This window comes from Rhinolophus sinicus, linkage group LG07 (genome assembly GCF_036562045.2).
Source record: "Rhinolophus sinicus isolate RSC01 linkage group LG07, ASM3656204v1, whole genome shotgun sequence".
Classification (NCBI taxonomy): Eukaryota; Metazoa; Chordata; class Mammalia; order Chiroptera; family Rhinolophidae; genus Rhinolophus; species Rhinolophus sinicus.
The window spans coordinates 83908622-83935888 of record NC_133757.1 but is presented as its reverse complement, the minus strand read 5'-3'; the positions used below and the strand labels follow the sequence as shown (position 1 = coordinate 83935888).

Here is a 27267-nt window from a genome sequence, read left to right as displayed (position 1 = left end):
CAATGCCCTCGAGCAAACAAAGCAGAAAGTTAGGGGAGGGTTTTGTTATCAGGGTCCAGAAGATTCTCCAGCTGAAGGCAAAGACAAGGATGCATAGGGACTGCATCCTGTCTGATCTGTTTTCTCTCCTCCTGTCCTTGAGGCAGAGTGAACAAATTAACATGTTGTTGCAGTCCCCCAGTGAGAAGAACTAGTCCACTTTGTGCCATGGGCCCCCCGTCTGGGCAGCTCAGGCCAAGGGTAGGCAGGGCCACATTGTGCCAAAGTGGCCATCGGGGGCCAGCCCTGGAGGGTTGGTTGTGGGTGGGACAGGGCAAGCAATTTCCAAAGAAGGGAGACTCCCCACACTCGCCTGAGGCTGATGTCACCCCTCACCGCCTCCCCTCCCCACTTGCAGGCAGAAAACGAGGAGGGAGCACAGGAGAACACCTTCTCTATGGACCCGCAGCTGGAGCGCCAAGTGGAGACTATTCGCAACCTGGTGGACTCATACGTGGCCATCATCAATAAGTCCATCCGCGACCTCATGCCAAAGACCATCATGCACCTCATGATCAATAACGTGAGTGCCTGTCCCCCAGGGCCACCGGTCTCGGAGAGGGCCTCAGGCAGCTACAGCTATATTTGACCTGAACACACTATCAAATTTAAAATTAGTGAGTCACCACCTTTTAACCATCAAAATCAGGATTCCTAGCCTGTCCTGGGAAATTGGAAGGTGCAGGCCACATGGAGCCCACCCTCCCATTAATCCGGTAATTGAAGCTAATACAACACGTATGCACTTTCTCTAAATTATTTTTTTTAGTCTTACAATAACCCTAGAAGAGGGACTGCTATCACCTCCATTTTGTAGACTGGAAAACAGAGGCCCAGAGAGGTCAAGAAACCTGTCCAAAGCCACTCAGAGGAGTGGGCGGTGGGATTCAAAGCCAGACTGAGTCTGTCCCCAATTTTTGTCTGGTATTGGCAACCTTGGCCCCCTGGTGGCCTGTGGCCCAGCCTACCTTTAGGGAGTTACCTGCCTGCCCTTGGGCTCGCAAGCCTCTCAGCGCTTTAGGCCTCTCTGGTGAAATGCAGCTATACTGTTTCCCACTCTAGGCTGCTGGGAGGGTTCAGTGATTCACAGTTTCAGGCCTTTTGCTCGGCAGTAGGTATTCAGGAAGCTATATAGACCAGGTTTGATTTGTGTTATGACTAAAAAGCTCTAACTACCGTGTTTCCCTGAAAATGAGACTTAGCCGAATCAACAGCTCTAATGCATCTTTTGGAGCAATTATTAATGTAAGACCTGGTCTTATATTATGTTAGATAAGACCCGGTCATATATTACAGTAAAATAAGACTGGGTCTTACGTTATTTTTTGCTCCAAAAGATGTATTAGAGCTGATTGTCCGGCTAGGTCTTATTTTTGGGGAAACAGGGTATAACAGCATCTAAAGCAAAAATCCTGTCTCTTCCCTTCGCTCCTTTCTTCACAGTCCTTTCTTAAGTGTCGTGGGTGCCCTGGTATATTCTTCACATATGGATGAGATTTCTCCCTCCCTTCTTCCATTTCTCCCCCCTACCCCCACTCCGGTTCAAGCCGCTGTTTCTCAGTTTAGTTGTGTAGGACACAGCTCCCTGGCCCATGCTGGTATTAAGAGCCTTGCGCTGAGTCAGTCAGCCCCCCCGGCTGAGGCAGTCGGTCGCTGGTCATCGGTCGGCTGTGCACAGGAGCTCATGGCAGCTCTTGCTGGCGGCTGGCCGCTCATGGAGGCACATGGTAGCCCACGGCAGTACTCAGCAGCCCGTGGTAGCAGTCAGCAGCCCAAGGCAGCTCACACCAACCTCTGGCTATTCATAGCAGCCCAGCTCCAGAGAGAGCTGTTGTTCACAATCTTAGCTGTAGAGGGCGCAGCTCACTGGCCCATGTGGGAATCGAACCGGCAACCTCGGCTTTAGGAGCACGGTGCTCCAACCACCTGAGCCACTGGGGAGGCCCTAAATGAGATTTATGATATAAATCATTCTGCAGCTTTGAAATTTAAATTCATATATGTTTTGACCCTTCAGTTTTACTTGCAGGAATTTCTCCCACAGAGACATTTGCCACATGCCAGTTGAACACATACATGATTATTCTTTTCCGCATTGTTTTGTAGTGGCCAAATATTGGAAATTTCCATCCATTTAATATACTCTGTTTAATGAATATCCATTCTATCAGACACAAAAAAAGAATGAGGAATATCTCCATATCTATAATTACTTTCATTATTAAGTGCAAAAGGTATGGAGTAAACAGAATATACAGGAAGGCTCCATTTGTGTAAAAAACGGAGGGGAAATACATACATATTGTATATACATAGAAATCTCTGGGAGTTTGTACAAGCTTCTTAGAAGGGGAAGTTGGGGGCTAAGGCCAGAGTGAACAAAGGAGTTGTCACTGTACCTTAAGATTATATTTTATTTTTCCTTTTACTAGTTTCTCAAAATTTAAGTGTTTAAATAGCTGATGCATTCACATGGTTCACAAGTCAAAAACTATGAAGTATGGCCATCTTTGCAAATGTTGAAAGTTTGAGAAAATTTCCAATATAGACAATTTATAGGAGTCTTCTGTTATGAGGTGTCATATATCCACTGAATTTATGTATTTACAGCCTCAGGCCACTCTTGACCTTAATGGGGACACTCTGGAAGCATCCCCTCTAAAATCAAGAACGAGTTGGCCATTTCTACTTTTATTTAACTTTCCTGTAAAGTTACCAGCCAATGCACTTAGACAACAAAAATAATTTAGAGGTGTGAACATTATAAAAATAGGAAAAATGTTTCCTATTTCTTGAAGCTCATGTACACAGGAACATGTTTACCTAGAAACCCCAAGAAGAGTAACTGCAAAACTGCTGTACCCTGTAGGAGGATTCACGAACTAAGTATAAAATTAATGAACAGAAACTAGTACAGTATGTCCTCACTTATCATCAATAGGTTCTGCAACTTTAAGCAAAATAAGGTATAACAAAACCAATTTTACAATAGGCTAATTGATGTACACCTGAAACTAATGTAATTAATATAGTATTGTATACCAGTTATACTTAAATTTTAAAAAAATACTATAGGCTAATTGATATAAATAAATAAGAGTTAGATTCCTACGACATTGCATCAACAGTATAAATAAATATTATTGGAAAACCTGCTGTTGTTTTTGAACAAAAGCCAGTTTGAAGACAAAAGGATAGCAGAAAAGATAGCAATAAAAGAGGTAAGAGTCTAGGAATAAGTTTAATAAGAATCTCCTGAAATGGGTTGGAAGAACACTTGAAAGCGTCCCTGAATCATTTGGAACACTGCTGGGTGGAAAGCTCACCTGCATTTTAAACGTGTTCTACGATAAATTAAAGACAAAGACTGCCCGACCCAGTGTGGTGGCTGCTTTTCCAGCCAGTTGCAATGGTCGGCTGAGTTCACGGGCGGTGTGGTGGGAAGTCCTGACTTCTCTGACCTTTGTCCCCAGACGAAGGCCTTCATCCACCACGAGCTCCTGGCTTACCTATATTCGTCGGCGGACCAGAGCAGCCTTATGGAGGAGTCGGCCGACCAGGCCCAGCGGCGGGACGACATGCTGCGCATGTACCATGCGCTCAAGGAGGCGCTCAACATCATCGGGGACATCAGCACCAGCACCGTGTCCACGCCCGTGCCCCCACCTGTTGATGACACCTGGCTCCAGAACACCAGCAGCCACAGGTCCGAGAGGTCTGGTCACCCACCACCCACATGCTACAGAGGCTGCTGCCTGGGGGCTCCCAGCTCCCTCCACCCCACCCCATGTGTTCGTCAGGGTACAACCCGCAGGTGGGCAGGTTGAAGGGGCCTGATCCGGATGGCACAGCACCCAGGGCTAGTGAGAATGGGAGCTGCTAGCCCACCTAGCCTGAAGGGACCAGAAGAGAGAAGGGGTCAAGTGCCACCTGTCTCCTGGTGCCTTCCATTTCTTTAGCCCAAATGGAAGCCAGAGAGGGCAAGAGGCCTGGGCGACACCAGCCTTAGGGGTCAGTCTCCTGAGGCACAGAGTACAGCCTACAATCACATGTGCGGGGGGGCCGGGAGGGGCATAGGACATAACAAGCACATCCCCTCCCCTCTGCCCCAGAGCTGTTGGATGGAAGTGAGACACTGGCGTGGGCAATTCACAGAGTATCCGGCAGGGACACCTAACCAGTGGAAGGGTTAGGAGGCAAATGGTAGGAGGAGAGGGTAGGTCAGGGAAATCTCAAGGTATCAGCCTCACTGAGACTTTAGGGAACCATGGAGTTACTTAGGGAGAAGACACAGTATCCAGCCTGGGAAGCAGCAGGTGCTCAGACCCAGGGGGATCCAGGGGGACACCTAGGGCAGGGGCTTGCGGCCTCTGGAAGCATTTGGACTGGATTTGCAGGGCAGGGCTGGGCTGTGGTAGGATCTTGGACTATGGAGGGTGGATTAGAGGAGTCATGGAGGTAGGGAGGCCCGAGCCAGGCCAGTGAGAGGGAAATGTCTGCGGGAGTGAGGTCAGAGGGAAGCAGGAGCCTTTGGTGGCCAAGCATTTTGGGCGGGAGGACAGGTCGGGGAATGGGCGGAGGATTGCAGTGCATCTGTACTACCCCTTGCCCAGAACCAGGCGCTTACTCGCATCTCCCTGGGTGGTAGCTGGTGCCTACCCGTTACAGAGGCGGCCGGGCATACTGGCGTGCCTGGTGCTCCTGCTCACCATCTCCAGCTCACACCCTCTCCTTCCTCCACAGCCCCACTCTGCAGCGCCGACCCATGTCCAGCGTGCACCCCCCAGGCCGGCCACCAGCAGTGAGGGGCCCCACCCCGGGGCCTCCCATGATGCCTGTGCCCGTGGGGGTAGCAGCCTCCTTGTCAGCACCCCCCATCCCATCCCGGCCTGGACCCCAAAGCGTGTTTGCCAATAATGACCCCTTCTTGGCCCCGCCTCAGATCCCATCTCGGCCCGTTCGGATTCCACCCGGCATCCCCCCCGGAGTGCCCAGGTAAGCTAGCCCCCTCTCACTACCTGCCATCTAGAGCCACCGGCCTACACCCTGTAGGAAGTGGAGTCACCAGCATCTCCATTTGACTGGTGTGGAAACTGAGGCCCAGAGAAGCCAAGTCCCTTGCCCAAAATCACGGGGTGGTGGAGTCAGGTGACTCCAGGGCTCCCGGCCTGTCCTCTGCCTGAGTGGGTGGACCCCCCACGGATCTTGGGACTCCTCACGTGGGGACTCTCATGGTTTTGGCCTTTGCTTCCTCAGGACACACACACGTCAGTCACGGCACAATCCTGGCCTTCCTCTCCCCACCCTGCATGCCAGACTCCCACATTTGTCCCATGAGGAACCTGAGTCCAGGGTGGGTGGGGGACCTGCCCAGAGTAGCAGAACGAGTGAAGGGTACCGATGCCTAGGCTTGGCAAACTCCTACCTGGCACCCTGGCAGCAGAGGGCAGCACCCTGGGGCAGGGTGGTGGGGCCTGGGTCTTCATTGTTGCCCTGCTTCCTGCCTCACTGGCGTCTCCCCCTCCCTGTCTGTCTTTATTCTCTTTGCAGCAGAAGACCCCCGGCTGCGCCCAGCCGGCCCACCATTATCCGCCCAACCGAGCCGTCCCTGCTCGACTAGGCTGCGGGGGGCACGTTCTCGGGGGGTCCTTGTGCACCTTTAGTGCCGGAGCTTCAGTGGTCTGGGCCCCTCTGCCACTCCTCGCCCTCCCATCCCCATGTCGGGACCAGGCTCCCTGACTCTTTCCTTACCCTGCCCAGTCGGGCTGGCCTGGCCCCCATCCCCAGCTGGACACAGCACTGAATGAAGGGGCCCTGGAGCCCCGGGGCAGGGGCAGCTGGGGTGTTGCACTTTGGGGGATGGGGCATCTGGTAGCAGAGGAGGGAGCTGTACCCCGAGCGCCATCTTGAATGAGGAATCCCAGCTGGGATGGGGAAGACTTGCCCAAGGGGCTTCTCTGGACTAGAAAGCCTGAGTAGACCAGGCCTAGGCCTTCTCAAAACTGGGTACCAAGGGTGCCTGTACCCTCAGTCCTTGCTGGGGCGCAAGGAGTGTGTCCGATTCTCAGCAGCGGGAGTGCCTGGTGGCAAGCCAGGCCCACCAGCCTAGCACTACCTGCCCTGCCCGAGTTGTACATATTCCTTCCTTGGCCGTATTAACTGCACGGCCCAGCCTCGGCTGCCAGAGGTGCCTTTGCCAGGTCCGGAACCCTCAGCACTGCCGGCCTCGCTGTCTTTCTCCTCTCTGCCCCTTTCTCCTCCTGGGTCCCCAGGGTGGCTTGGGCTTGGGGCTGAGTGGGTGGGGAGGCTGGGGGGCCTCTCGGCTTCCACCAAGGCTTCCCCCATGGGGCGGGCCCCAGGCGGCCACTCTCTGAGCAGACCCTTGCTCGCTCCTCGCTCGGTTTGACCACTGTAAGTGCCTGCACTCTGTATCCTATTAATAAACTAAAATAAAGGGAAGAAGCTTCTGGTGGCTGCTGTGTGGGCCTTTTGTGTTGGTGTTCAGGCTGAGGACGTGGGCTGCTTGCCTTCCCCCAGCAGGGCCTTCCCCCGGAGACCTCTGAAGAGGACTCCACCCCTCCTACCATGGGCTCCCCCCACACCTCACTCATGGGGCCTCTGCTCTCGTGCAGAGGGTTCACTTCTAGAGGAATCTATGCTCTACAGAGGACAGCTTTTGCTTTCCTTAATACTCAGGAGTTGGGGCAGATAACCCCCACGACCCCACCACAGTACACACACAAAGGCCTGGGGCAGGTGCCAGAATCACTGAAGGGAAAAGGGATCCTGGCCCGCCACCCCAAACTGCAGTGGTCAGGCCCCCTCTCTACCCTGCAGTCCTGAGCACTTCCCCCTCTCAGGGCCCCAGGCCTGGCCCAGCCGATGACACAGTTAAACTTTGCTTTCTGATTTTTCTCTTATGCCCAGGCGACCACCTCCATCGGCTCCCGCCAGACCCTTCTTCTGAGCTTCGTGGGAGACCTCTCCCGCCTGCCTGGCTGCCCCCTTGGGGGCAGGTCTGTCCCAGCTGGTTTCCCTGAGCCCCAATCACCAGGCTCTGTGATTTTATGATCATAATTTATTGGCTCCAGTCCCCAGGCAGACTACCCTTTGTTCTGTGAGGCTCCTGTGCAGGCTGGGCTACCTTTCAACCCTGTCGGGGCCCCTTCAGGGAGATTGGGAGGGGCGGGTGGTCTTGCAGGCCCCTCTCCTGGAATTCTGTTACCAGACCTCACACCCACCCCTGCTGGGCCGAGGGGCTGGGCCCCTTCCTGTTAATAAAGTGACTGTCCTGGCAAGAACACTGCAGTCTCGTCTCCTTCCCAGCAGCAGCAACAGGCTTCAGGTTGAGCAGCAAGGAGAGGAAGGCATAGGGTCTCATGAGCCGCCAGACCCCTCCCACCACCACCTGGCTCCTAGGGCCAGTGGGGAAGGGAAGGGGAAGTTTGCTTCCTGGGCCCGTTCCTGCACCAGACAGTGCTGGTGCAACTGAAAGGCTCAGGCTAAGGCACATTTACAGTAGGGGACAGGTGGGGCCAGAAAAATCCCAGGGTTGCATTCAAGTGCTACAATCCCCCCTGTGCATAATTTCCAGGAAAGCAGGTGCAACCGCTGAGCCACCCATTCTGGATGGCCCATGCCTGCAAGCCGGCTAGTATTTCCGGCCCAGAAGACAAGACACGCATATGGGCCCCACTTCAGGCCAGGACTACACAGCCTTCCGAATTCCGTAGGAAACTAAGTTCAGGAAGGGACCTCCAAGTCTCACACGCATGCACCGTGCTGCCATTCCTTTTCCCTGTACTTCATCAGGGGCAGGGGCTATGTAGGCACGGGGCGCTTGTCCTGGAAGAAGCGCTTAAGTGTGCAGACCTGTAGCACGGCCACCAGCAGCAACACAGCCACGTTCACAGCTGACCAGAAGTTGACCCGCTCCAGATTGCCTTCCTGCAGGTTGCGGTCACGTGCCTCAAAGGCTCGCAGCAGTGTCAGCATCTGGATGCTGCGCTCTAGCCGCGTCCTCATGGTCTCGATAGACTCCTGTGGGGCATAGGGAGGAGCAGAGTCAGGCCTCAGTCCTTTGAGGAGCAGAGACCGATAAAACTGGAGGGAATGGGGTGAGTCCATGTTGCAAAGGGGAAGAGAGCTGAGAGCACAGACTCTGACCAGGCTACCTGCCTGAGTCTAAATCATCATTCTGCCATTCACTGGCTGTGTGACCATGAGCAAGTTAATTACCCTCTCTGGGCCTCAATTCGCTCCTCAGGATTGCTATGAGAACTGAATGCTTAAGTAAGTGTAAAGAATGTATTTACTAGTGGTTAAAGCACAGTTGCTGAAGCCAGACTGCCTGGATTCAAATACTGGCTCGGCCAGTTGCTAGCTGTGTGGCCTTAGGACAGTTACTTAGCCATCCTGTGCCTCAATAAAATGGGTGATTAAGTACATTACCTACTTCTTAGGATGGTTATGGAGATTTAATCAGTTATTTAAGCCCTTAAAACAGGGTTTAACCTAGAAATGTGCTACTTTTAACTGAGGTGCTACTGTTAATATAACATAGTTGGGAACACCACTACTAGAGGAGACTGGGTCAGGTCAAGGAGGACCCCAGCCAAGGTGGGAGGGTAGGGGTATACTGCTGTCCAATGCCAGAGATCTGGGAGAGGTGGCCCCAGCTCAGCCTGGGCACACCTTGATGTCCTCCATCTTGACATCCAACATCTCTTCGGGCTCCACTGCCTCTACCCAGCCTTCAACCTCCTCATCATCCTGCAGGCTGTCAAAGATGAGTTCGAAGAACACCAACTTCTCGGAGATTGTGCTGAAGGAGTTGTCAAAGCACAGCTTGTAGTCCCCGGCCTCAGTGGGCTCCACCCTGGGCAGACAGACAGACATGACCCTGAATGGCCGGCCTGCTGGACTTTGTGAACAGTCAGGTCGGTAACCCGAGGCCGCTGGGAGGGGCAGGGCTGTAACCGAACCCCAGCAGGCAGCAGGACTTAACTCACGTGTGCACCCCATCTGCCTTGCGGGACTCACTGACCAGCAGCACTCCCTGAGGGCTCTCCAGCGTGAAATCCACATCCAGCCCAGCACCTCCTATCACCTGGGGGGCAGGTAAGATGGGTATAGGGCTAGGCTAAGGGCACTGGTCAGAGAAGGCCAGGGCTGAACAATCCGCACAGACCCATACAGACCACCAGGGGCCTACCTGAGTGCTGACACCTACACCTGCAACCTGGTCCTGTCCCTACCCGTCCTTCGGGCCGCGCCCCTTGCTTTGGCTCCGCCCCCACTGATAGGACAGCTTTGGGATCGGCTCTTTCATCTGGTCACGACCCCGTCGGGAGTCCTTGATCGACGTTTACCTGGCCACACTCCGTACTTGGCCACGCCCCACATAAAACCACAGGGTCCAGCCTTCAGCCCAATCCCGGAGAAAAACCGCGCCCTTTCTCGTAGCGAATCCTGGTCACTCCACCAACTCAATCTTACACAACCCTTTGGCTACGCCCACCCGCGAGGGTCCGATCCCCTGAAGGGCTCCTCTCTTCTTCCCTATGGCCCCGCCCCGAGGGGGCGTCTCACTCTAGCCCCGCCTTCCATTACTCCCACCCCTTCCGCTCCCACGCGCTGTCCCCACCCTCTCCGTCTCGCTGTCCCGGGCTCCGCCCCCGTGTTCCTAACGTAGGGGCTCCTCCTCCTTCCCTCTTTAATGCAAGCCTCGCCGCAGCTGCTTGGCCACGCCCCCTCCCCTAGCTCTACTCGCTGGCCCGCCCGGGACCCCTCTACCTGGTACTCGGTCTCGAGGCTTGCGTTGGCCGGCGCGGACTGGTAGAAACACTGCTTCCTTCCTGCAGGCAGCAGGAACGTGAACTCGCCGTCCTGGATTGGTGGGGGTCCTGCACCTCCCACCCCTACTGACGGTAGTAGCCACAAGGCCAAGGCTAGGGCCGCGCCGGCCGCCATCATCCGGGTCACCCTCCGGTCTGCTAACGGGTAGCGGCTCCTTTAAGGGCTAGCCCTGCCCCTCTGCTACTCGGCGGAGCTCATTGGCAGCCCCTTCTCGTTGTCCGAAACCAGCGGAGTCGGGAGTGAATTACCTCTGAGAGTGTAGCTGCCCGAATGAATCCCTGATGCTCTCGGAAAAGTTAAACCTTTTAGAGACGTTTTTCTGAAAAGCCTCCACTTCTAGTCTCAATTGCTAGTGATGGAAAAATAAATAAGTACCATAATGATGCGTTCTTCTCAGGCAAACCTTAAGACAACTAAAGTGGAGGCGGCCGGGTCCTTCTATTAAGGCACAGCCCTGCGGTTTTCCCAGAATACGCCTCGGGTCCGGACAGCTGGGCGATCCGGACTATGGAGCCCGGCCAAAAGAGAGGCAGGAAGCGTCCCTGTACGCGACCCGTAGGGCTCGTGTATAAAAAGACTCAGCTGGGGCCGGGCAGAGCCTTTTCCAATATTAACCGGGTATCATGTTTCCCCTGTTCTGTAAGCGTGTTCCCCAAATTGGAATCCAACCCCTCATTATCTTTGCTCCTTAGAACCATCATTCTCTGGTTGGAAATGATGCGAATTTAGTGAGATGAGAGCTGGCCCGTAGCGCTTGGTTTTCCTTGCAGTCAATAGAGGGGCGTGGGCCCACCCGGCACCCCAAGGGTCTCAAACTCAGGGAGGGGCCGGCAGGTAAATAGGGTGACTGAAGTGGCCCAGGGGAAGAATAGCCCAGGTGCTTAGAGTCAGCAGAGAAAAGGTGAAAAGTGGGCCTGGGAGCCTGGTTCCCTAGTTCAAACCATGCCCCACCCTTTACTTGAAGCAGTCACCCAACTGTGCCTCAATTTACTCATCTGTAAAATAGGGGTGATACTAGGCCTACTTAATTGGACTGTTGTGATGATTGAGATAATGCTTTTTCAGTGCTTGGCACGTTATAGGCGCTCAGTAAATATTATCTGTTATATTCCAGGTTTATCATCCAACCATTTAACCTGTCCCTCAGTCTGGCTTAGAGGATTTGGAGGCGACCTTCCTCTGGGAAGCAGACAGATAAGCAAAGAAGTCATTGGAGAAATGGACTCTGCTGGTTGATTCTGTCTAAATATAAGAAAAAATGTTTAGACAGAAATTTTGAGTCTTTTAAAAAAAGATAGGCCTGGGAGAAGTTGACAGGTGGTGACAGTTACTCTTCAAATACAGCTGGTGGCTGTTAGCTCCTTCCTGTACTTGGAGAACTTGGGGAACATAACGCCACTTTTAAATGTCAAAGTTTATGTTCAGTCATGTTTGTGGAACTTAAAGTTTTTCTGTTGTTCAGACTCTGCTTGGACGTTTTGAAGTAGTTGTGGAGAATGGGTGATTTTTTTTTTAATGGATTTTTCTTAATTAGGTGAAATTCACATTACATAAAATTAACCCTTTTAATGTGAATAACTCAGTAGCATTTAGTACATTCACAATGTGCAATTACCACTGCTACCTATTTCAAAACACTTTCATCATCCCAAGAGGAAACCCTGTACTCATTAAGCAGTTATTCCTCATTCCCCCACTTACCCCAGTTTCTGGCAACAGCCAATCTCCCTTTATGGATTTCTTGATGCTGGATATTTTATGTAAGTGGAATATGATCATTTGTGACTGGCTAATTTCACTTAGATAATGTTTTCAAGATTTATCATCATAGCATATATCAGTATCTAATTCTTTTTTATGGCTGAATATTCCATTGTATGGGTATACCACCATTTGTTTATCCGTTCATCTATGTGTTAATGGACATTTGAATTGTTTCTACGTTTTGGCCATTGTGAATGATGCTGCTATGATCATGCATGCATGTGTATTTGTTTGAGTATCTGCTTTCAATTCCTTAGCGTATGTCCCTAGGAGTGGGATTCCTAGATCATATGGTAATTCTGTGTTTAATGTTTTGAGGCACTGCCAAACTGTTCCACAATAGCGGCACCATTTTACATTCCCACCAACGATGTATGGAGGGTTTCAGTTTCTCCACATCTTCATCAACACTTTTTATTTTCTATTTTATTTTTATTATAGCCATCCTAATGGGTGTAAAGTGGTATCTCATTGTGGTTTTGATTTGCGTTTCCGTAATGATATTGAGCATCTTTTCATGTGCTTGTTGGCCATTTGTATATCTTCTTTGGAGAACTGTCTGTTCAAGTCTTTCATCCATTTTTAAATCAGGTTGTCTTTTTGCTGTTAAGTTATAAGAGTTATTTATATATTATGGAGAGAAAAAGGAAGAAAAAGAAACAATGAAAAACCTCTCCCACTCTGCAGACCTATGAAGCATTCCTTCAACTCTTCACCAGAGCATTTTTCAGCTCTGCCTTAACCTTCGCTTCCTGTTTGTGCTGAACCTAGAGATCCGCCAGAAGTGAAAGCTTGTCTTCTCAAGTCTTTTCTGAGGATTTGTTTTGCTCCAGGCATGCATGTTGCTTTCTAAGTTCCCCAATATATATGGGTACTTTTGAAGGCTCTAATTACCCAAAGCAACTCTCACCCCAGCTTTTCCTCCCAGCTTTTGGCATGTCTATCATTGTCCTCAATTGTAATCTTTTGCCCAGGTGGCTGTGGGTCTCCCTTTGCCTTACAGCATTTTCTAGGAGTGCATTCTGAATTAAACAGACAAGTATATGGAGTCAGTGCTGAAGGTAGCTTCCAGACATGTCAGAACAGACAAACAATACTATGAGAAAGAGGGCTGCTCTGCTCCCTCAGGAAGGAGGGATCAGGGCCCCATATTGGGGGCACAGGCTGCTATCTTCGAGACCCACCATGCTGGGAAAGGAGATGAGAGAAAGGGAAATCACCACAAAGCTTCCCTGCCATGTTCACATTGCCTTTTTCCCAGATGAGCATTTGCTTGGTTGGCATAAACCTTTGGCTCTTTTCCAGAGTTCAGATAAAATTGATTCTGACTGTTTTTGCTTGATTTGTCAGTGTTTCTGGAGGGACTTGGAGCTAATGACTCCTTCATTTTCACTGACATCTGGGCTCTGAATGGGTGATTCTTATTTCCTTCAATTAAACAAAAACAAAAACTCTTCCCCTCCCCCCATTATTTAACAAATATTTACTGAGGTCTGACATTGTGAATCAAACAGACACTGTCCGTGTCCTTGTGGAGCTATCATGCTAGTGTCACTCCACTAAGATGATTTCAGGTAGTCACAGGCACTAAGTCAATGCTGGGTTGTAGGTGGTATGGCTCATATGGCCTGGATGGAGTCAGAGAAGGCTTCCCTGAGGAGGTGGCATTGACACTCAGACTGGAAGTAGAAAGGACAGGAGAAAGCGAGGAGAGAGAACAGTGCCCTGAGGTCAGAAAGTACTCAGAGGGCTCCAGGGACAGAAAGGAGGTGAGGGGGTGATGAAGGTGAGAAGAGTAACCAGAGAAGAGATGGGAGCTGTCAGCAGAGGCCACATCATGTAAGGTCCTTTTGTAGTATTGGCCTAGAATCTTAGCCTAGGGTTCTTACAATAATGGGGAGTTTGCAGACTGGCTTCTGAAGTTCAGGGATCCCCCGAGATTATAACCAAATATTCCAACAGTATGTGCTCAGCAGTCATTGTGTACCCCACACCAGAGCTGCTCACCCTTCCCTGCACCACTCCGTTCCCCAGGAGGGTGATCTCTATACACTGGATCAACCTGGCCACTTGGGTTCAGCCCTGGCAGGAGATCTGAGGCCTGGAGGAGAGGTAAGTCTAGGTATATATCCCCTGGCTCCCACCCTGTTGGTCTGTATCTCTACCAAGGCCTACAATCCCAGCTTTCTCCAAATGCCAGGACTGCTTCCTCCCCAGCAACTTTGGCCTGAGCTGGTAACAGCCCCCAGGCCCCCAGGAGTCACCATCCATTGTTGATTTCCCTTTACCCTGCCCATGACTCCTCAGTTGTCCCTCTTAAGGGTGACAGCAGTGTGAGAGCTGACCAATACAGGCATAAATCGATGTTTTTCTGAACTCAGAATTCCAGGTTACAGATTCCTGCACCATACTAAATGCTCTCAAGATGAAGTCTTTACATATATCTAAAGCCCTTTACATAAATTATTCCCTCTACCTAGAATGCCCCTCCTCCAGGCTTTTGGAGTCAGAAATCTGGAAGGAATCTCAACTCTGTCTTCTACACCCATAGGATAGGACCACAAAAATAGACTGAATGAATGTTTTTTGGCTTTCAGGTCACACAATCGAGATATTTATGGTTCACTGTGTGCCAAGCACTGGTAGGCATTGGGAAACTGCAGGAGACAGCAAGGACCCCAGCCCTGTGCCTCTGGAGGAAGAGCGCTGGATGAATTCAATACATTCAAGCATGTTCTGTGAACCACCTTGACCTAATCTAATTGACATTTATAGAATATATCAAACAACTGCACATAGAATTTGGATCAAGATATGCTGGGCCATTAAAAAAATCAATGCATTTCAAAGGATTGAAATTATATGGAGCATATTCTCTGACCACAAAGGAATTAAATTAAAAAACCACTAACAGTAAGTTATCAAAAAAGCCCAAATATTTATAAATTAAGCAACGCACCTTCTAAATGAAAATGGGTCAGAAAAATTCTCAAGGGAAATAAGATAACCTTTCTAACAATGATAATGAAGCACAATATATCAAAATGTTAGATGTAGTTAAAGCAGTGCTGAGATGGAAGTGTATAGCTTTAAATGCAATATAAAGGTTTAAAATATAAATATTAAAAGGTTTAAAATATAAAGGTTTAAAACCAAGCTTCCATCTTAAGAAGGTAATAAAAGAAGAGCCAATTAGACACAAGATAAATAGAAGAAAGAAAAAATAAAGACCAAAAAGCAAAGAAATGGAAAATTGGAAATTGAGGAAAAACAACAAAGTTGAAAGTTGCTACTTTGAAAAGATTAATAAAAGTGATTAACGCATAGTAAGACAAAGCAAGAAAAAAGAGAGAGAAACACATTATCAACAGGCATGAAAGAAGGAATATCACTACAGACCCTACAGACATTAAAAGGATATCAAGGGACTATGAACAGCTCTATACCAGTACATTTTGACAACTTAGATGAAATGGACAAATTCCTTGGAAATAACAAGCATGCTAATTGCAAGAAAATAAAATTACAAGGCACTATGGGAGATTTTAGCAAGGTTTTTTTTTCTAAGTTCAGAAGGATCTGGGAAGATTTCCCAGATGTAATACCGTGTTTCCCCGAAAATAAGACCTAGCTGGACCATCAGCTCTAATGCATCTTTTGGAGCAAAAATTAATACAAGACTGCTATTATATTATCCGGTCTTATAATTATATAAGACCGGGTCTTACATTACTTTTTGCTCCAAAAGATGCATTAGAGCTGATGGTCCAGCTATGTCTTATTTTTGGGGAAACGCGGTATTTAAGCTGAGACTTGAAGGAAAAGTGAGATTTGATCAGGGTGATAGAGTTGTATCTCAGGCATGGGAGACAGCATGTGCAAAGGCCCTGAGGTTGGATGAGCTTTGTGTGTCCAAAGAAAAAAGGCTACTCTTATGCCCTTTTTGGTGATTGGTGACCACACACTTGCGTCCTTCCTGGGTGTAAACCTCCAGGTGGACCTGCTTGATGTGAATAGAAATGTTTAGAGACCTAAGCAAACCTACTGGTCAGAGAGACCTTTGGAAGTTTCTGTAAATGGGAGGCAATTTATCCTGCAAAGTATATCATCACCTCAGTTCTGGAACTAGTATTTCTCCTGGCTGGTGAAGCTCCTGAGGCTTTTCTTTCCTGTGGCTTCACATTGGGAGGGCTCACACCCCACTAGGCATTGCACTTCATACCATGAGTTCTTTGGATCTTCTGTCTGCTTATTTTAGCCCCATTCTACAGAGCAGCAAGATGAGGCTTCAAAGAAAGACCATGTCTTGCCTGAGGTCACAGAGGCCAAGCTCTAACCACCATGCCTAACCACCTCTGCCCAACGTGTGTATGAACTTTGGCACTGGTTGGGTTGCAGTGTGTCTTGGGCATGAGTCAGTTTCCCAAACAGTCCACGGCCCTTGTCCTTCATTTCCAGCAGTCCTCTCAGGGTTAGGAAAAATATATACACACCCCCAACCATCTCATCTGTTTGTCCCTCCTATCAGCAGAACCATGGCCACCAAGGCACGGAGAGATGCCAGGGTCTTCTGTGTGTCCATGGAAGGGGTGGGGAGAGGAGAGAGTCCCTTTCAGCACCCTAGTGTGTGTGCAACTTCCTGCCAGTGACGAAACACTCGACTCAAATTAGCCCAGCTTCTCCTTTCCCTTCTCTGGCCTCACAGGAGGAGTTGTGGCAAGCTGTGGGCTGCGCTGGCCTCAGCCAGATTGCTCGGCCAAACGCAGGAGGAGCTATGCCCTGGACTGTCCTGCTCTTTGCAGCTGGTGAGCCTGCCACCCCTGCACCACCCCGACACCGCTCCCCCTGATGCCCACCCACCTGGCCTCTGCTCTGGGGGCAGAAACCAGTGCGGGGCTGCCCTCCCCAGATGTTGGAGAAGGCTGAGCCCTGACAGATTTGCCCTAGAGCCTTGGAAATGCCCCAGGAGCATGGCTTTCTCTTATTGGGCTCCTCATTACCCCCACATCACGGATATCAGAAACAGCACCCCGCTGGAGACAGTGGGGCCATGCCCTATGACTCAGCCTGCTGGGCCCCTGAGGCCTCCAAGGCCAGGGCAACGGGAGATCTGCTGGGGGACAAGGGAGGGCTTGTGTAGCCCTCACCTGAGCCAGACACGCTGCTCAGGAGACTTGTGCAGCTGGGGAGACATTGGTCCCTCCTGCAGAAAACCGAACTCGGAAATCCATATTCCTCACCACAGCCTGGGAAGCAAGACAGAAGCCCTCTGTCCTCCCCTCCCGCTCTCTCCCTACTCATCCCCTCCAGCCACCCTGGCCTCCTGGAACACCCCAAGCCCCTGTCAGTCTCCCAGCCTTTGCCCATGCTGTTCCCTCTGCCTGAATGCTTTTCCCCAGCTCTTTCTATGTCACCTCTTCAGGGAAGCCCTGCGCGGCCACCCCAGCTAACGCAGCCTTATTACTCTGATGTGCTGAGTAGCATTCCTTCTCTCCTTGAGAACTTCAGCTCCCTGAGGTGGGCATGTCTGTCTGCCTGCCTGTCTGTTACACTCACTGCTCTGTCCCCAGCACCTAAAACGGGGCCTGGCATATAGTCAGTGCTGTTGATTGAAGTAACAAGAGTGTAACTGCATCGCTGTGTAACAACCATTGTTGCTATAATAACATGGCTCAAAAGCAGTGACCCCTCACCACATGCTAGGCACTCGATTTCCTCAACACCGCAGTGGGGGTGGGATGACTAGCCTCCAGTAGGACATAAAAACCGAGGCCCAGAGAGGGCGAGCCACCTGCCCAAGGACACAGCCAGGTTGGCCTCTGCTCTAGCTACCCACCCACCCACCCTCCCTTATTCTGCATTGCAGGCTCCATGGCAATCCCAGCGCCATCCATCCTACTGGTACCCCCACACCCCAGCAGCCAGGAGGACCCCATCTACATTAAATGCATGGCCCCCAGGGGCTTCCCAGGGGCCAATTTTACGCTGTACCAAGAGGAGAATATGGTCCAGTTCCTGCAGGCCCCTGCAGACCAGCTTGGGGTCACCTTCAACCTAAGTGGCAGCAGGGAGGCTGCGGGAGGAACATTCTACTGCCAGTACGGTGTGCTAGGCGAGCACAGGAAACCTCAGCTGTCAGACCGCAGTGAGCCCGTGAATGTCTCCTTCCCAGGTAAGACCCACCCATTGGCGTTCACTGCCCGGGGCTCCATTTTCTCACTGCCAAGCCTTTCCATGTGCCATTCCCTCTGCGTGGAAGTCATCACAGGATGAGCCAGGCTTCCAACTTGCCAGGACTTACTCACCTTTTCTTTAATCCTCATGCGATGGGTACAATGATTCTTCCCATTTTGCAGATAAGGAAACCAAGGCACAAGAGATGAAGGGACTTCCCAAGTCATACTGCTAGCAGGAGGCACAGCTGGGGTTCCACTGGCCTCCAAACCCCAGGCATTAAACCTCCATGCTCTGCTACTCCCCGGCTCCTGGCCACATAAATTTGTGTGTCTGTGTGCCAGGCACTGTCCTTAGCAGTGCAGTTTCAGCAGTAAAAGAAACAATGTCCCTGCCCTCTTGTAGCTGACATTGTGACGGGATGGGAACAGACGATAAACAAGGAGTCCAATAAATATACAACCTGCCGGCACGGGGCAAGTAAAGTGCCAAGGATGAAGTACAGCCTGGTGAAGAGTGTCATTTTAAGTACAGAGGAGAGTGACCAGGGAAGCCCTCTCTGAGGAGGTGATTTTTGAACAAAGACCTAAATGATAAGGAGCCAGCCACATGGGTGTTTGGGGTAGGAGGGTTCCAGGTAGAAGGAACAGGCTGTGCAAAACCCCTGAGGCTGGAGTGCACCTGGTGTATTTGAGGAACATGGAGGCGCCCTTGGCTGAAGCCTAGTGAGCATGGAAGAAAGTGGAGAGACGAAAGCAGGGATATGGCCAAAAGGATTGTGCAGGGCCTGTGGCTACAGCAGAGACTCTGGCTTGTTATCTGAGTGGAACAGAGTCCTGGGAAGACTGCTGTGTTTCTGTGGTCTTTCCAGGATGAGGAGGAGGGTGGGCTCTGGATCCAGGAGTGGGAGGGATGGAGGAGCCTCCAGGTGGAGCCTGTGCTTCACCATCAGCTGGGACTTTCTAGCTGCAAAGAGAACTTTGTTGCCAGCAGAGGCTCACATGTTGTGATGACAGAACAGTCTCTGTGTCTTTTCTGGCCTTGAGTTCCAATGTCAAAGGCCCCCTTCTATCACCTTGGTACTGTGGTCTCAGCGTGGGGAGGTTATAACTCCACTCCTGCCCCAGATGAATGAATGAACAAGGGCTAACACTGTGAGAATACCAAGTGTGTGTCTCTCCTCCCCCCTCCTGGCTTAGCTCCTGACCTCCACTGGGGTCAGGGCATCTGCTCCCGGCTGCTCTGAGAGATCCCTTCTCTCTCCAGGGAAGGGACCCAAATCCTTTGCAGAGAAGGAAACTCAAGCTGGGGCTTCATTGCTTTTGCGGCTGACCTCTGCGTGGGCCTCAGGGTCCACTGTGAGGCTGGGGTGGATGTCCTCTGACCCCCTGATATCCAGACTGAACCCAGCAGGCCTCTTCAGGCTGCAAGTAACTGAAAACTTGATAGAAACTGGCTTCAGCAACAGAAGTGGATTTGTTGGTTCACTGAACTGAAGTCAGTTCACGATCTGACTTCAGGCATGGCTGGATCCAGGTGCCCAAAGGTGTCAGGACTCATTTACCACCTCTCAATTCTGCTTTCTCCTGTGTCTTATTCTCAGGCAAGCCCTACCTCTCATGGTGGTAAAATCGTGCCCAGCAGCTCCAGAAGTATATATCCTACCAGCTTTGTAATACTGGCCAGAGGAGTAAACCTCTCTTCCCAGTGGTCTATCCAAAGTCCCAGAATTAGCTCTCATTGGCTCAGCTTGGGTCACATGCCCATCCCTGAGAATCATTCACGATGACCAGTAGAGCGACTATGCTACTTGGCTAAACACAAGGTTTGCTGTCTCTAGGGTCCAGCTACATCCAAGCCACATAGTTGGGGTTTTTGGGAGGTAGGATGGCTCCCCCAAGATAACCTGCAGGAATGACAGGTATCCCTCCTCCCTGTCACAACTCTATGACCTGACCACTCTCTCTTTTTCCGTTTTCCTCTAGCGACCACATGGATCCTGCCATTCTCCTTGAGCCTGGCTGGAGCCTTCCTCCTTGCTGGACTGGTGGCCATTGCCATGGTGATCAGGAAAGGTAACCAGTCAGCAAAGAAAGCGTGGTCCACCGGCTTCAATGTGCCACCCCTGGAACATGTGAATGCACTCCCACTCACACTTATTTTTTAGGAGCATGGAGTTGAGGAGGTCTTACTCCAACACTTAGCAGTGAAGAACCCTCCAGAAATACAACATTGGTGCTGGGCAGGGGAAATTTATATATATTATTGTGGTAAAATATACATAATATAAAACTTATCATTTTAACTCTTTTTAAGTGTCCACATCAGTGGCATTGAGCACGTTTACACTCTTATGCAACCATGACCATCATCCATCTCCAGGACTCTTTCATCTCCCAAAACTGAAATTCTGTCCCCATTAAACACTAACTCCCCATCTCCCTACCCTGCCCTTGGCACCCACTAAAATTAATATTAAAAAAAAATTTTGGAGGGGGAAAAAAAAATTTTTTTTTACATGCTTGCACCTTATTTCAAGTATTTAGCAACAAACATTACTCATGTAGTTGGGGAAAATAAATGTTTGCAGTAACTCTCCTGTTGAGTAGCAAATTTGCCAGTGGAGAAAGCAAGGCTGGGTCAGAAATGTCTGAGAGGGGCTTTTGGTTTCTTGGCTTTTAGAAACTTGCAACCAGGATGCACCCAGGACCAAAATCTAACAAATGCTTATTTATTTTTTGTCCCCAGTGAAAGTTAAAAAATTGCAGAAGAAAAGGTGAGACCATCTCTGGAGACCCTCAGAGGGTGGTTTGGGGGAAAGAACTAATCAGGGGCGGGAGTTCCTGATGGGTGTTAGGGATGCTGAAAGCTGGCCAGGTCCTGGCAACATAAGGGCACTTCCCTGGTTGGGTGACAGCTCCACTCCAAACAGTGCCCTCAGATGGGAGGGCCTTTTGATAAGAACTGGTGTGTGGGGCACTGTGCTAGGAGACTCTGAAACTGGAGCTCCCACTATCTTCATAGCAGCCCTGGAAGCAGGCATTATGAATAGTCCCATTTTACAGACAAGGAGACTGAAACACAGCACTCAGTCACACAGGGAGCAAGTAGCTGAGCCTTCCGCTTACCTCCAAAGGGTCTAGTCACTCTAGAAATTGATAGTGAGGTGAGGCGAGTGGTGTCCCCTGGGGTTGTGCAGTGCCCACTTTGATGCCCTGGTTCCTCGACATTAGGGTGTCCCATCTGGTCCTGGACTTAGTTTCTCCTACGGCCAGGACACCCTGCTGCCTGGTGGCAGAGAGCTAGCAGCAGCCCCAAGATCTAATCATGACTTCATCAGGCTTGTGGGGCTCCTGCAAGAGAATTTCCGTCTGATAGGATTCACAGAGGATACGAGAGTATGAGAGTGGGTGGGGAGTGAAGGTCAAGTTGAGGGCCTTGGAACAAGCCTCCTGCCTGAGATGGGTGAGTCATCACTGTCTCCTGAATCCCTTTGCAGAGAGCAAGAATCCTGCTGGGCCCAGATCAACTTCACCACCACAGGTCTGTGTTTCCTTCTCCCTCCTGTACCCGCCCTCCACCCCCAGGTGGGGGGTGCCTCCAAATGCCATCAGGCCTCACTATTTACTACTGAACCTCTTCTAGGGCTGATGACTTTCCTTAGGGTCAAGAATACACCCTTCCCCTTTCCTACTCACCTCCTCCCCCAGGTTTCACCTCTCATCTTCTCTCCTTGCCCCATCTTCAGGCATTTCACACACTCTGCCTTCTGCCTAGAGCACTCTTCATCCCTCTGGTCTCAGTCTGAAGATCACCTCCTCCAGGAAGCCTCCCCTGACTCCCTAGACAGGATCTGCACTTTCCACTTAGTAACCATGCCGCCCTCTGGCGGCTGCTGGGCAGGCACCGTGTCATTCTTACACCTCAGTAAAACACAATCAAGTAATCATTGCTTGTTGTGTATGTAATATACGCCTCCATCGCGGGACTGTCAGCTCCACGGGGACAGACTGAGTCTGTGTTGTCCACCAGGGCAGCCGGGTGCTTTCACAGTGCCTGGCGCCGTCCTTAAATGGAGCCCTACTTGTGGTCCAAACATGTCGTTCTGCCGGCTTCCACCAGGGGGCGAGGGGCAGCCAGACTGTGATGTGCGATGCTCAGGAAGAGGCCCTAACAGAGAAACTCCGTTCTCTCTACTTGTTTCACTGCCCCATACCTTTGTTGAGCACCTATTGTGTGTTGAGATCTGGGGGAGCTCTGTCGATGACCAAGACAGAGGTGGTCTCTGCCCACATTCCAGTGGGAAAACAGCCTATGGCCTGCCAGACCTGTCTGGGGCTAGGCGGGTGATTCCCCCCAAAAATGATGTTTAAGCAGAGACATGCATGAGGCACTTTGGGGAGAAACTGTGGGTGGGGGGAGGAGCTGAAAGGTGTTCCAGAAAGTGGGAGTTGAGATGAGGCACCCATTTTCTGGAGGGCAGTGAGAGGCTGCTGAAGGAAGGCTTGGAGCAGGAGAGGGACACGATGCAATTTGCAGCTGTGAATTTGCAGCTGTGAATTTGCAGCTGTGAACGGTTCACCCTGCAGAATGGGCTGGAAGGGAACAAAGAGGATTCTGGGAGATGGATCCCATCCCTTCCTCTGGGTTGACATTGAGCCTGTGGCTTTGGGGGGAGGACACGGAGCAGGTTATTTAAACTGGCTCCAGTCCTGGTTTTCCTCTCTCTTTATCTTTCAGACATGTCCTTCGATAACTCCCTGTTTGCCATCTCGACCGTAAGTCATTTCATTTCTTAGTCCCTGTTTTCTGCTGATTGTCTTAACCCCAGGGAGGTGGGGGCCACCACCGGGTTTGGTCCACCTGCTCTCTCTGAGTTTCAGGGGCCTGGAAAAAGCCCAGAATCACTGAGCAGGGATTTGTTTGTGAGCTCAGAGTTGGCTCTGAGAAATCCTGGGGTATCGGAGGCAGCCATGTCCAGGCCTTCATGTGGCGATGGGCAGAGCTGTGGGGGTGCTTGCTGTCAGGGTCAGCACTGCCTTTGCATTCAGTTGGGCCAACCCCTCAGAATGGTGACAGAGGGGACTCAGGGTGGCCTGGTAGTTTTTGGGGGTCATGGAGCCTTGTGACAATCTGATGCACACTGTGGTCCCCTCTTGGTATAAATAAAAGCGTAATTTTGCGTTCAGTTTCTGGGACTTCAGCTTAAATGTCCCAGTTGTGCATTTCCATTTTAGTGGGGAAGGTCTCTCACTGCACACACACTGCTTATCAAGGGGTGTTGCTCCCCCAGATCACACGGGCTGGGATTTGAACCTGGGTCTATAGGACTCCTCTGCATAGCTGAATCTTGGGGTGGCCTTGGTCTTTGTACTTTATTACTATTTTTTGTTTAAACTAAATTAGAGACATCTAAGCCATGGAACACCATGGATCAAGAAAATGTTCAGCTGCTCCTCTCCACACAGAGAGAGGTACAGGTCTGGGGAGCAGGTGGTCCCACTTGAGGTGGCCTCAGAGGTCCCATTTGGACAAGTGGACGCCTTAGGACTGCTGTCAGGGCATCTGGGGTAGAGTTAGTCAGCTTGAGGCACCGTGATGGGAAGTGGGGGTGGGGGTGGGGGTGGAGGCGGGGGGAGGATGGGATTGGTCAACACACCCTTCCTAGGTGTCTGGACAAGAACAGGACGAAGCCGCACTCCCTCAGAGCTTCTTAATTCTGTGGGGGGAGACAGATGATAGTACACGGGCTAGGAGTGACCAGGAAGCTCATTTCTCACTTAGAAGATCCAAGATGTCTCAGAGATGGGCGGCAAACAGGAGGTAGCTATGGAAGATTGATCCAAGCTCAGGACACGTTCTTGGCCCGGCCCATATAACTGGGATGGAACGAAGTGGGGAGTTGAGGACGCCCGCGGAGAACTTTAACTTTTACCCCAAAGTGAGGTGGGAGCCATGGAGGGTTCAGAGCAGAGGAGGGTAACCTAGGCAGGTGCTCACAGGCGCCCTCTTGCGGCTGCTGGAAGGAGAGATTTGGAGAGTGTGGACGTAATGGGCCGGGTACGTGAAGTGGTTTGATCCAGCGTATTGGCAGCGGAGGTGGAAGAAGCAACAGATGCAGATCAGGTAGATTCTGCGGATGGGAAACACGGCACTTATTTTGGATTCGATAAGCGGGCTGAGGGAGAAGGAGGGGGCGTGGAGGAGTTCTAGGGAGGGGCAGGCTTGGAGGGACAAGGGACTGGCCACCTCACCCGGTGATGACCAAGAGCAGATGGAGACGTGAGTCTGGAGTTCTGGAGCAAGAAGCAGGGAAGTTTAAACTGACCCCCCAGTCACTAGTAAACAGGTGGTGGCAAGGAAGGAGCTTGGCGCCAGTCTGTTCAGCCCTCAGAGGTCTGCTCAGGGAACAAATCCTGAACTGTTAAGAAAAAGCCAGCAGGCAGGGCAAGTTCTAAAATTTTCCGTGAGAAGCCACGAGGCTTAAGGCACTAGCCTGGTGATTTTTCTTTTTTTACAAAGATATTTAAAATGAAACAATGAAAAACAGAAAAACAACTTATTTCTCAGTATTTTTGTTCTTATATATATAATATACATTAATAATATTTTACATAGTATATATATATATAAATAATATGTTTATATTTATTTATTGGGGAACAGTGTGTTTTTCCGGGACCCATCAGCTCCAAGTCAAGTAGTTGTTTCAATCTAGTCGTGGAGGGTGCAGTTCACTGGCCCATGTGGGAATTGAACTGGCAACCTTGGTGTTATGAGCACTGTGCTCTAACCAACTGAGCCAACTGACTGCCCATATTTTTTTTTAATTAAAAATTTTTGGGAAATACATCCATATGTCAAAGTTATATATACAGTAGTATTTTCTTCTATCACTTAACCCTTCTCCACCCACTGGTCTCCCTCTCTGCCCACACATAGTGACTAACCATTGTTAGGAGCTTCTTGGAAAATGCAAGCAAAGGTGAAAATAGCAAATGTGTATGCTCACCCTTTTAAACACAAATGGGAGCATGCTAGACACACTGCACGGTGCTTCTTTTCCTTAGTTGTAAATTCTAGTGATCTTTTCTAGTTTCTTTTTTAGAAGTGTGGAAAATATACATAACAAAATGTACCATTGTTATCATTTTTAAGTGTGCAGTTCTGTGGCATTAAATACATTCACGTTGTGCAACCATCATCACCATCCATCTCCAGGCTGCATCTTGGAAAAACTGAAACTGTCACCACTATACATTAACTTCTCAATCTTACCTCCCCCCAGCCCTTAGCAACCACCACTCTACTTTCTGTCTCTGGGGATTTGCCTTTTTTGGACATTTTATAGAGAAATAATGCCATACAATGTTTATCCTTTTGTGTCTGGCTTATTTCATTTAGCATAACGTCTTCAAGGTTCATTCATGTTCTTTCATGTTTTAACTCGTGTCAGAATTTCCTTCCTTTTTAAAGCTGAATAGTGTTCCATTGTATGTATACGCATTTTGTTTATCCCGTCACCCACTGATGGACACTTGGGTTGCTTCCACCTTTTGGCTATTGTGAATAATGCTGCTATGAAAATGGGTATGCAAGTATCTATGCCAGTCCTTGCTTTCAATTCTAGTTTCTCTTACAAGTGTTAGAAAGCTGTGCTGTTGGCTGAAATGAAAATGAAGCAGCTGTTAGGTCTCCAGTATACTGTGCTACTGCACTGATATTGACTTTGTCACACCCTAAGGGGTGCGGCTGACTTTTTTTTTTTAACAAGGTGACTGAAGCTGTCTATGGGCTGTACTGTGGTCACCTAGCTAGGGAGGAGCAGGACTGGGAGTGGCTTCAGTTTTAGCAAACTTCTCTCTTTTTGACTAACATTTGGGATGAGGAGCCTTCAAGGTGGAGGAAGCCCAGAACGGGAGGGGCTGGAGATAATAGTAATAACTGTGTTCACTTAACAAATGTTTAATGCTTATGATAGGCCAGATGCTTGATCTATTTAATTCCTTTATGCTTTATAGCAACCCCAGGAGGGGGTATTAGCGGTCTCTCCATTGTGCAAAAGGTGAAACTGGGCACAGAGGAGTTAAATCACTCGACTGTGGTCGTACCATTAGGAAGTGCTGGACCTGGGATTTGAACCCAAGCTGCCTGTTCCCCTATTCAGCAGAGAGGAAGGCAGGAGGACAGAAGGCAGATAAACGCCCTGAAGCTGTGGGGTATGTGTATGTGGATGAGATGAGACCTGATGGACTAGGGAGTCTCAGGCTCAGAACATGGGGAAACCTAGACCCTGAAACCCCAAATCACCTGGTTCTCTCTATTTTTCTTCCATGGACAAAGAAAATGACTTCAGAAGGAGATACAGCCACCCTGGATGCTCTCTCAGGCTCCACTGCGACTCCCAGCAACTTTGGGCCCCGGAAGAGGCCCACCTCCACATCATCTTCACCTGAGCCCCCTGAATTCAGCACCTTCCGGGCTTGCCAGTGAGGCTGAGAATTGGGTCCCCCTCTCTCGCGTGCTCTGCCCTCCATTCAGCATTCTCTCATTTGAACTGGCTGGGCTGCGTGGGGCCCAAGGTCCCTTCAGCTCCTTTGAGGGGTTCTGGCTGCTGCTTTCTCAGGGAACTGAACAGTGACAAAGGGACCCCTGGCTTTGGGACCTTCTTCACAGAGGAGCAGGAGTGGGAGAGGGGGTGCAGGCATTAGCCCAGAGGCTGGACAGAATGCAGGAAGCCTCTCTGGATTCCCAGCTTCTCAGATCTCCAAGGAAGGAAATGTTAGGATCCCTTCTGACCCCCAGCTGGGCCACAAGAGGTCTGAGCTCTCCACACAGCCCTCTGGTTTCCTCTTCCCTTGGCACACCTGCCTTGGCCAACCCAACTGGGTTTTTGGAACATAGGGTACTTGAGGGTGTGTTCTGTGTGTCTGCCTTGCTGGCATGCCTAAGTTATTAATTATAGCACGTGTTGAGCTGTTCCCAAGGCCTCTACGGAGTATAATCCTTCAAGCCAGGGACTTCTGGGGTCCAGCAGATGGATGCCTGGTGGGTGAGGGGAGTACCCCTCAATTGCAGGCAGGGTGGTGTGTCGGGAGGCCCATGGGATACAAGGAGGGGACAGTGCCCCACGGAGTCTCTGCTGAAGTCCTAGAACTGGTGGGTACAGGAAGTGGAATGATGGGGTGTGGGGGCAGAGGGACATTAGGAAAAAAAGAGTAGTAAATGAGGAGGTATGGGAAGGGTGGGAGCTGAGGAGATGGAAAGTATCCACAAGCCTCTTTGGCTCCCCCAAAAGGGAATGGGGCCCTGGAGCAGTGAAGGGGGGTACTTGGAGGGAAGATGGATGTGTATACGTGTGTGTATGAAGAGGGTCACTTGGCCATGTTCTGGTGAACCAACTAGCCAGCCATCATTGGGGGGAGAGTTAAT

At 50.3% G+C, this 27267-nt stretch overlaps 3 protein-coding genes across 24 annotated transcripts in view; 2 read left to right on the top strand and 1 right to left on the bottom strand.

The window, feature by feature from the left end:
* DNM2 (dynamin 2) overlaps positions 1–7340 on the top strand; it is a 79775-nt gene extending 72435 nt beyond the window's left edge. For 7 of the 21 annotated variants that reach the window (XM_019744861.2, XM_019744856.2, XM_074338178.1 and 4 more), the window contains 4 exons: positions 398–562; positions 3513–3745; positions 4783–5034; positions 5590–6511. In XM_019744861.2, coding sequence (XP_019600420.1) covers positions 398–562; positions 3513–3745; positions 4783–5034; positions 5590–5659 — 720 coding nt within the window. In that variant the 3' untranslated portion in view covers positions 5660–6511. Of the gene's footprint in view, positions 1–397; positions 563–3512; positions 3755–4782; positions 5035–5589; positions 6512–6966 lie in introns of those variants that run through there. The other 14 variants (XM_019744853.2, XM_019744847.2, XM_019744858.2 and 11 more) reach the window with 5 other exon arrangements.
* Positions 7103–10146, bottom strand: TMED1 (transmembrane p24 trafficking protein 1). The gene is made up of 4 exons (XM_019744866.2): positions 9835–10146; positions 9051–9148; positions 8734–8917; positions 7103–8079 (listed from the first exon to the last, which is right to left on the bottom strand). The coding sequence occupies exons 1-4, from the start codon at positions 10012–10014 to the stop codon at positions 7861–7863; spliced, it is 681 nt and encodes a 226-aa protein (XP_019600425.1). The 5' UTR covers positions 10015–10146; the 3' UTR covers positions 7103–7860.
* LG07H19orf38 (linkage group 07 C19orf38 homolog) lies at positions 9035–26816 on the top strand. Of its 2 annotated transcripts, XM_019744864.2 has the most exons (10): positions 10382–10515; positions 11012–13773; positions 14259–14574; positions 16367–16466; positions 17528–17833; positions 19821–19910; positions 20584–20611; positions 21335–21378; positions 22576–22613; positions 26179–26816. In XM_019744864.2, exons 4-10 carry the CDS (start codon positions 16436–16438, stop codon positions 26326–26328), a joined length of 687 nt encoding a protein of 228 aa, XP_019600423.2. In that variant the 5' UTR covers positions 10382–10515; positions 11012–13773; positions 14259–14574; positions 16367–16435; the 3' UTR covers positions 26329–26816. The 2 variants fall into 2 exon arrangements, with proteins under 2 accessions (XP_019600424.2, XP_019600423.2); XM_019744865.2 differs by lacking the exons at positions 10382–10515; positions 11012–13773; positions 14259–14574 and adding an exon at positions 9035–9159.
* The last annotated feature ends 451 nt before the right edge of the window (positions 26817–27267 follow it).

Excerpts from the sequence above, each read along its gene's own strand:
- LG07H19orf38 (XM_019744865.2), top strand. The coding sequence starts at position 16,436 with ATGCCCTGGACTGTCCTGCTCTTTGCAGCTG. Across the intron at positions 20,612-21,334 it reads AAAAAATTGCAGAAGAAAAG|AGAGCAAGAATCCTGCTGGG; the intron begins GTGAGACCATCT and ends ATCCCTTTGCAG. Across the intron at positions 22,614-26,178 it reads CCCTGTTTGCCATCTCGACC|AAAATGACTTCAGAAGGAGA; the intron begins GTAAGTCATTTC and ends CCATGGACAAAG.
- TMED1 (XM_019744866.2), bottom strand. The coding sequence starts at position 10,014 with ATGATGGCGGCCGGCGCGGCCCTAGCCTTGGCCTTGTGGCTACTACCG. Across the intron at positions 8,918-9,050 it reads AAGGCAGATGGGGTGCACAC|GGTGGAGCCCACTGAGGCCG; the intron begins GTGAGTTAAGTC and ends CTGTCTGCCCAG. Across the intron at positions 8,080-8,733 it reads TCAAGATGGAGGACATCAAG|GAGTCTATCGAGACCATGAG; the intron begins GTGTGCCCAGGC and ends TATGCCCCACAG.